This window comes from Bos grunniens, chromosome 6 (assembly GCF_055505025.1).
Source record: "Bos grunniens cultivar Pamir isolate PY7600 chromosome 6, Bosgru_T2T1.0, whole genome shotgun sequence".
Lineage (NCBI taxonomy): Eukaryota > Metazoa > Chordata > Mammalia > Artiodactyla > Bovidae > Bos > Bos grunniens.
The window spans coordinates 51,414,705-51,423,274 of NC_141170.1; the positions used below are offsets into that span (position 1 = coordinate 51,414,705).

An 8,570-nucleotide genomic window follows, 5' to 3' on the forward strand; every position below is an offset into this window, starting at 1 on the left:
CTAGGGCTCAGGTTGTTAAAAGATAAATGATCAAACGAATTAGGTGGAATATAGAGCTAAAGGTGAATAACAGTACAAATCTATTAAGAATAACAAGAATTAGGTAAAGGCTTCCCAGGGGCACAGTGGTAAAGAATCAGCCTGCCAAGCAGGAAACACAAGAGCTGTGGATTCGATCCCTGGGTCAGGAAGATCCCCTGGAGGAGGAAATGGAAAACCACTCCAGTATTCTTGCCTAGAAAATTTCATGGACAGAGGAGCCTGGCAGACTACAGTCCATGGGGACGCAAAGAGTTGGACATGACTAAGCATGCACACACACAACGGTTGAAAATGTTTAAATATAGTCAGAGTATCTGTGTTCCAATCCTAGTTTGTCCATATATTTGAGTGACTATAAGCAAGTTATTTAATCTAAGCTTTAATTGCCTCACCTTTAAAATGGGGATTAATAATAGAATGACCATACTGGGTTATTAAAAAGATGAATTACTGCATATAAAGTGCTTAGTATAGTATCCATCATGTGTTAATGCAATAAATAATTGTTAGCAATTATTAAAAATAAAAGAACAATGAAAATCACACTGATGGATGTCTTCTTTCACTGCTTGTACCCAACATGATACTGGGTGTTCTAGTTTCAGGGCATTTAGGCAGGAAGATGAAATAAAAGGCATCCAGCCTGGGAAAAAAGAAGTAAAATTATCTATCAGCAGATGACATAATTTTATATATAAAACATCCTATGGATTCACACCAAAAAACTATCACAGCTAATAAACAAGCTCAGTAAGACTGCAAGAGACAATGACATCAATACACAGAAATCAACTGTATTTCTATACAGCAGTAATGAAGAGTTCAAAATGAAATTAAGAAAAACAATTCCATTTACAGTGACATCAAAAAATAAAATGACTAAAATAAAATTAACAAAAGGAATATAACTCTTCTACACTGAAAATTTTTAAAGTTGAAAAAAATTAAAAATCAATATTGTTAAGACCTCAATAGTTAAAATCCCAAATTTACCTACAGATTTAACATAATCCCTATCAAAATTCCAGGGTTTTTTTTTTCTGAGATTTACAAGTTGATCCTAAAAATCATATGGAAATACAACAGTCTCTGAAGAGCCAAAACAATCTTGAAATAAACAAAATCAGAGGACTCACACTTTCCAATTTCAAATCTATAGTAATTATGGCTGTGTAGTACTGGAATAAAGATAGTCAAAGATAGATTAACAGAATAGAATGGAGAGTCCAGAAATAAGCCCATACATTTATAAGCAACTGAATTTTGACAAAGATGTGGTGACAATTTAATGGGAACAGAAAAGTCTTCTCAACAAATGGTACAGAGACAACTGGATGTCCACATGCAAAATGAATTGTCGGACCCCTAGCTCACACCATATAAAAACCATATAAAAACAGAATGAAGGCTCCCCTAGTGGTCCAGCGGTTAAGAATTCACCTTGCAATGTAGAGGACATTGGTTCAGTCCCTGGTCCACAAAGATCCCACATGCTGTTGGGCAACTAAGTTGAATAGCAACTACTGAGCCTAAGGGTTGCAACTACCGAAGCCTACACACCATAGAGCTCGTGGTCTGCAACAAGAGAGATCACCTCAATGAGCAGCCCACACACCACAACTCAAGAAAGCCCACATGCAGCAATGAAGACCCAGCACAGCCAAAAATAATTTAAAAATTTAAAAACTCAGAATGAATCGGAGTAAGTATTGGTAAGAATGTGGAAAAACTGGAACCTTTGTGTAATGCTGGTTGGAATGCAGAATGGCTTAGCTGCTGTGGAAAACAATACAGTGGCTCCTCAAAAAATTAAACTTAGATTTACCATTTGATCAAAAAATTCCACTTCTGGTTATGAATCCACAAGAAGTGAAAGCAAGGACTTGCACAGATTATTTGTAGGCCCACATTCATAGCAGCATTTTTCACAACAGCCAAGAAATGGAAGCAATGCAAGCATCCACCAAAAGATGAATGGATAAAGAAGGTGTGTTATATACATAGAATGGACTATTATTCAGCCTTAAAAACAGAAGGAAGCCCTATCATATGCTACAACATGGATAAACCTTAAGAAAATTATGCTAAGTGAAATAAGCTTGTCACAAAGGGACAAATTCTTCGTGATTCCACTTATAGGCATCTACTGTAGCTAAACTCACAGAAATAAAGTACATAGAACAGTACCTGCCAGGGGTTGGGAGTACGGGTAAGGAGTTGCTGCTCTGTGAGTGTAAAGTTTTAGTCATGCAGGATGGGAGGTTCTGGGGATCTGCTGCACAGAAGCAATGTGTATGCAGCTGACAGTACTGAACTACAAACTTGGAATTGTTGGGAGGCTACATTGAGGGAAACTGAAGTCCAAATTGAGTCAAGGTGATAGTAAGCTGAAAGGCAGCTTGAAACAAGGTTAGCTCTACTCTTCTAAATAATGGAAAATAACTGAAATTGTATCACCAAATTACTGCTGTTGATCCAAAATATTATGGAAGGGTCAAAAGCCTGAATAAGAGGAAATACTAGAATTTCTAAAGCGAAAAGGAAGCAATGTCTAGAAATTCCAGACAGATTGATTCCTTGCAAAATTCAAAATTATGTTAAACAAAATGTAAAGTTAGAAAAGGTAAAAGCCAGAAGATTCATCATGAACAAGTGAAACCAAATAACTGCAATTTCTATTCTGATAAGTTTACTTAACTGTAGGTAAGAACTCTGTAGGCACCATATAGCTTAATTACAGCAAGACATTTGGGAAAATCTTTCATAATATCCATACAGGCAAAACGGCATATAGGCTTGATAAGAAGAAGTAGTACTAACAGTTATTGAATAACCACAATGTATGTTGACTAATGATGTTAATCTGGAGGAAGTCTAGTCGAGCTGCATCTTCAGAGCTCTTTATTCTATAATTTTAATATTTTCATCAACAACCTGAATGAAGACCCATTAAGTATTCCTATGAAATATCAGTGAGTGAGTGAGTGAAGTCACTCAGTCCTGTCCGACTCTTTGAGACCCCATGGACTGTAGCATACTAGGCTCCTCTGTCCATGGGATTTTCCAGGCAAGGGTACTGGAGTGGGTTGCCATTTCCTTCTCCAGGGAATCCTCCCCATCCAGGGATGGAACCCGGATCTCCCACATTGCAGGCAGACACTTTACCGTCTGAGCCACCAGGGAAGCCATGAAAATGACCCAAAAAAATTGCAAGAAATAGGTAATATTAAATGCCTAAATCGATCGCTTCTCGGCCTTTTGGCTAAGATCAAGTGTAGTATCTGTTCTTATCAGTTTAATATCTGATACGTCCTCTATCCGAGGACTTAAAAAAAAAAAAAAAAGCCTAAATCAAGACTAACAAAATACAAAAACTTAATACCTAAGCTAAAAAAAATCATTACAGAAAGCCAGAGTTAGGAAGACTTGGTTTAACAACCTATGTATAAAAATACAGAGTGTAACTGAAACTACTGGCTCATATTAGGCATAAGTAACAGAAGTCAAAACTGTTAATGAAATACTTGGTTCCAAATAACAGCATTTAGCTCATGTAAAATATATCCACCACACGCTGGTCAAATATCATCTAAAATTCCAAGTTCAGTTCTGGATAACACATTTAATGACAAGGAACAACTACAATTTATTAAAAATGACCATGGCTGAAAGATCAGAGAATTACATTAAGTTATGAATGATTAAAGGGCTTCCTAGGTGGCTCAGTAGTAAAGAATCCACCTGCTAGGCAGGAGAAGCAGCTTTGCTCTCTGGGTCAGAAAGATCCCCTGCAGAAGGAAATGGCAACCCACTCCAGTATTTTTGCCTAGAGAATCCCATGGACAGAGAAGACTGGTGGGCTATAGTCCATGGGATTGCAAGAGTCGGACATGACTTAGGAGCTAAATAACAAGAAGGAAACAAACTGAGGTTGTTTTACTCTGGAGATTATAGAGTGCTCAGTGTGTGGTAGGGAGGAGTCAGTAGGGTTATGATGGTAGTATTCAAATACTGTAAGGGGCTATTCAGGTGGAAAAGGAATTATACTTGGAGAAAGCAAAATAAAGTGGGAACAATATAAGCTATGATGTCATAAAGACCTGGATTCAAATCCTGACTCCATCATTTACTGTCTGCTATTTGATGCTTAGAGAGTGATTAAGTTGCCTTACCTGGAAAATGATACCTACCTCATAAATGGATAAAAACTTAAATGCAATTAAGTGTAAAATTGTTCATACGTTGCCTGGCATCGCGTGACACACTGGGATACACAATAATGTACGTTTCCTTCTCTAGATTTTTCTGAGTTGTTCTATAAGAGCATTTTTCAAACTAATAATTACCATTAACGGGTCACCAAATCAGCTTAGTGAATTGTAACCAGCATTTTTACCCTAAAGAAACAGAAAATCTTAGCACTTTAATATACATACTAAGTATAGTTTTGTGAAACTGTTTCAATTATTCACATACATGTGTGTACTAAACTATGGTATAAAATGTACTTATCATGAAGATAAGTCTAAAAAAAAATAAGTGAAAGTCACTGCTAAAAGTACAGTGTTTGTGTGTGTGTGTGTGTGACTCAGTCATGCCCAACTCTTTGCAACTCCATGGACTGCAGCCCACCAGGCTCCTCTGTCCATGGGATTCTCCAGTCAAGAATACCTGAGTGGTTTGCCAGTTCTGTCTCCACTAAGTACAATACTGGTTACTAAGTGTGTTCTACAGAAACTAATTCCTTGGGAGCTCAAATGAGTTTAGGAGACAAACCACACCACTTAGAGATCTACTATATTCAACACATACTAGCATATCAAAAAAGTTCAGCATAAAAGAAAACTTTTTTGTTGTTGTTGAACCTTTTCCCCAGATATATCTGATCTCAGACCAACAATTATTTTTTCATACAATATCTACTAACACCTTCAGGAGTGGCATTTTGTGGTATACATTTGGGAAAAAAACATTTCCCTAAATGAAAAAGAAAGAAATGTGTATGTTACAGAAAGTAGATTTTTAGTTTGCTAAGAAAAACTGATTTAAAAATCTTCCTCTTACTGCTACTAACACCCACCACCCTTTGTAACTTAATACTTCATACACATACTCCAAAAACATTTTAAACATGATTTTCAAACTTTTAATTCACACAAGTCTTTTCAGAAAAAGAGTAGGACATCTATAATATAAAGACATGTAACCAGGAACCAACTGGCCAAAAGAAACTTCTGGCATACTATTTTAAAAGACTTGCTTTACTTAACCAAAGCAGCAAAAGACTTAATCAGCCTCTCCAAGTGGAGTTAATGTGTTCTAAGAATATATAATCTAAAATGGGGGATGAGTGCAGCTAATCCTCGTTATTATTAAGAGCATCATTATCATCATCAGTTGGAAGAGGCATGTGATGGTATTTAGATGATTCTCACTTCTTTTAAAGTGTATACATACCTAGGATTCCTTTGTGAGGACATGACTTCACACTAATATGAAAACTGTCACTACCACAGTCAGTTCTAATTATATTTGGTATCACTTGGCAGTAAAATAAAGGCTTGACATCATATATTCAAGAGTATCTCTGTATTTCAAACCTTTCTAATCGAGAGTTACAAATATCTCTGACTCTGCTCTAGCAGTTGTCACAGCATAAAATGCCCCTCAGTCCTCAGGCTCCACCTCTCCTCAAACTTTTCCCAACTACCTTAGACTATTATTTTCTTCCCAATTTCTCAGCACTCTCCGTACTTTCGGTCCCTATCAATCTTTTAAGCAATTCACTATGTATTTCCCAACCTATTTCTTATTTTGTTGTTCAGTCGCCAAGTCGGGTCTGACTCTTCGCAACCCTATCCCAACAAGACTGTAACTGCCTTAATGAACAGGGATCAAATTTAAGAATCTCCCACAAGATCCTGGAAGCACTCACTAAATATCTCTTGATATTAACAACTTGGCTTAACAGTAATAGCAGCTAGTGTCTCAAAGAGCTTATATACCAGACCCTTGCTAAAAGGATACACGGATTATCTCACATGATCTTCACAACGCTATAGAATAAAGAACTATTATTTTCTTCATCAAATAAGAGGAAGAAAGTGAGGCTCAGAGTAACTTGCCCAAGGTCGTACAGCTGTGAGTAGCAGAGCCAGGGCCTGAATCCAGTCAAAGCTCTCAACTATATCAGGACATTCAGTAAAGTTGCAGCCCTGCAAAACCAGAGTCTATGAAGGATTTCAATTTCACTAAGTTAGAAGTTTCAATTTCAACAAAGAACAGAGAGATACTTTAGCTAAAAGATGAAAACTTAAAAAAAAAAGACAAATTAAGAATTTCCCATAGATATTTTTATGCAATTGCCATAAAACACGAAGCAAACTGCCTCTCATGTCCTCTCTATATATGGAAGTGATATTATGCCGTGGGTCACAATTTTATCAAGTAGCTTGTGACAATGCAGTTCGGTTCACATTTTTAAACAGGGCTCTTTTTCTCTGCCTCTAGCATGACATGGAAATAAAAGATGGAAAACTGTCACTTCACAGCTCAGGAAAACGCCAAACTTAATTTTTGTTTAAAAAATGAGAGTCAGGGCTCTTGTTCCACCGTTGACTCTTACACAAAGCGGCACCATCCTCTGCCCTCTTCACACAAAGCAAGCTTCACCCCACTACCCAAGAGGGAGTGCTGATTCACACGGTCTCCCCATCGCCGCCAGAAATGTACCCAACTCCCACTGGTCCAAAACGCTGACCACTGCGCGGACTTCGATTACCCTGGTCTGCTCCCCGCACCGGTGACACCTCATCAAGCAGAACCCCTCCCCGACACCCAAAATACCCAGGCCAGCATCCTAAAGCCAGGATTTCACACAAAGCAAGATCCCTTCCTACAGAGCAGTTTCCCACCTCCGACTCCTCCCACGGCGAGCAGCCCTTCCTAGGCTGTGCCAGTCCCCAGATCCCAACGAGGCCCAAAGACCAGAGGGTCCCCCAACCCAGAGGAGAACTAGCTACAAACCCTGTTCCTCTCGCAAGCCTCGAACCCCCAACTCTCGCTGACCTTACCGCTGCCAAAGCAAGAAAACCACGAGTCAGAGAGCGGACCCCGCTACACAAAGCGAGGTGTCTTACCGGGGGACCCCCGTCCCCGCCCAGCCCCGGCCCGGAGCCCCGCGCTCACCAGCTCTCCTCCTCCTCCTCCCAGCCTGACAGGCGCTCCAGTTCCTCGGGCCGCAGCGGCTCCACCTCGTCCAGCAAGCCGCCCTCGCCCGCCGCCAGCAAGGAGGTGGCGTCCCGCAGCTCCTCGCTACTCGTCCGCCTCGGGCCCGACCCGGCCCCGCTGCCCGATTTGGCGCTGAGGCCCAAAGGGAAGCCCCGAGGAGACGCCGTGCCGGAGGAGGGAGTGGACGCTCCGGCCCGAACCGGGCTGCCGGGCCCGAAGGAGCCGGCGCCCTGCACGGCCCCGGAGCGGCTCCTCAGCTGCTCGTTCTGCTTCTCCAGCATCTTCACCAGCTCCTGCAGCTTCCGCACCTCCTGGTCCGCGTTCACGTCGGAGTTAACGTCCTCCATCCCGGCCCCGCTGCCTCTGCCGCCCGCCACCCGTTCGGACTCACAGCGACAGGCAAAGAGCCGGAGGAAAGAGGCGCCGCCGCCGCCGCTCACTCTAGCCGAGGCGCCGGCATATAGCAGGGCCAGGCCCCACCGCCTGTGTCCCTCCTGCTCCGGTTCCCAAGCGTCGCCGGACCCAGCCGAGCCGCCTCATCTGCGCCGGCTCCAGGATTGGGGGAGGCGGCGCCAATATCCGGCCTCGGCAGCCATCTTCCCTCCGTCCCTCCGCCCCCCTCAGCCCGGCCCAGTGGGTGACCTCAGAGCGTCGTGGGTGGACCGGCCGCCGACCGGCGCTAGGAACCCAGCTCAGATCTCCCGGAGGGGCGTGGCCATGGGCGAGGCTGGTGGGGCGGGGCCGCGTGGGGGCGGGTCTTAAGCCGGAAGGGGCGTGGTCGGAGCGTTGGCGGAGGCGGGTCACTGCTCTGCTGGATGAGACGAGCGATTCCGGGCGCAGGCGGGGCACGAGAGGAGTGTGGACCAGGTGGCGGGTGGGACTAAGATTGCAAGTCGACACTCTTAGCCCCACCAATTGGCGTTGGTTGAACACTCGCCTATGTGTCCGGCGTCCGATCCTGTTCTCCTAAGCGGGTTCTCTGGTGGGCGCTGAGCCTGGCCCCATGGAAAGAGTTTATTTCGTGTGTTCAGCAAATATTTAGTCGATGCCTTCTTGAAATAGGGGATCGTCGGGTCTTGCAGGAGCCGCAGACCATCTGTGACCCGTTTCTTCTTCTGAAAATGAGAAAGCCAAATCTCAAATGGTTAAGAGATGTCTAGAAAAGAATAACCATAAATTGTTGAGTACTTACTACGGAGAGACACTATGCATTAGATAAAGGCATTATCTAGAACAATTTTCCCGACTTCATTGCTGTTTTCAGCACACTCATGGAAGCAGGGATAGAAAACTGCTCC

General features: G+C 42.6%; 1 protein-coding gene and 1 pseudogene across 4 annotated transcripts in view; one reads left to right on the top strand and one right to left on the bottom strand.

The window, feature by feature from the left end:
• SLAIN2 (SLAIN family member 2) overlaps window positions 1-7,887 on the bottom strand; it is a 69,152-nt gene extending 61,265 nt beyond the window's left edge. For 2 of the 4 annotated variants that reach the window (XM_086405862.1, XM_086405861.1), the window contains exon 1: window positions 7,664-7,887. Coding sequence is in view for 2 of the 4 variants with exons in the window: in XM_086405860.1 (XP_086261986.1) it covers window positions 7,231-7,619 (389 nt within the window). In the remaining 2 variants the exon portion in view is untranslated. Of the gene's footprint in view, window positions 1-7,230 lie in introns of all 4 variants that reach the window. The other 2 variants (XM_086405860.1, XM_086405859.1) reach the window with 1 other exon arrangement.
• Window positions 3,285-3,392, top strand: LOC147370711 (U2 spliceosomal RNA; annotated as a pseudogene).
• Window positions 7,888-8,570: the final 683 nt, after the last annotated feature.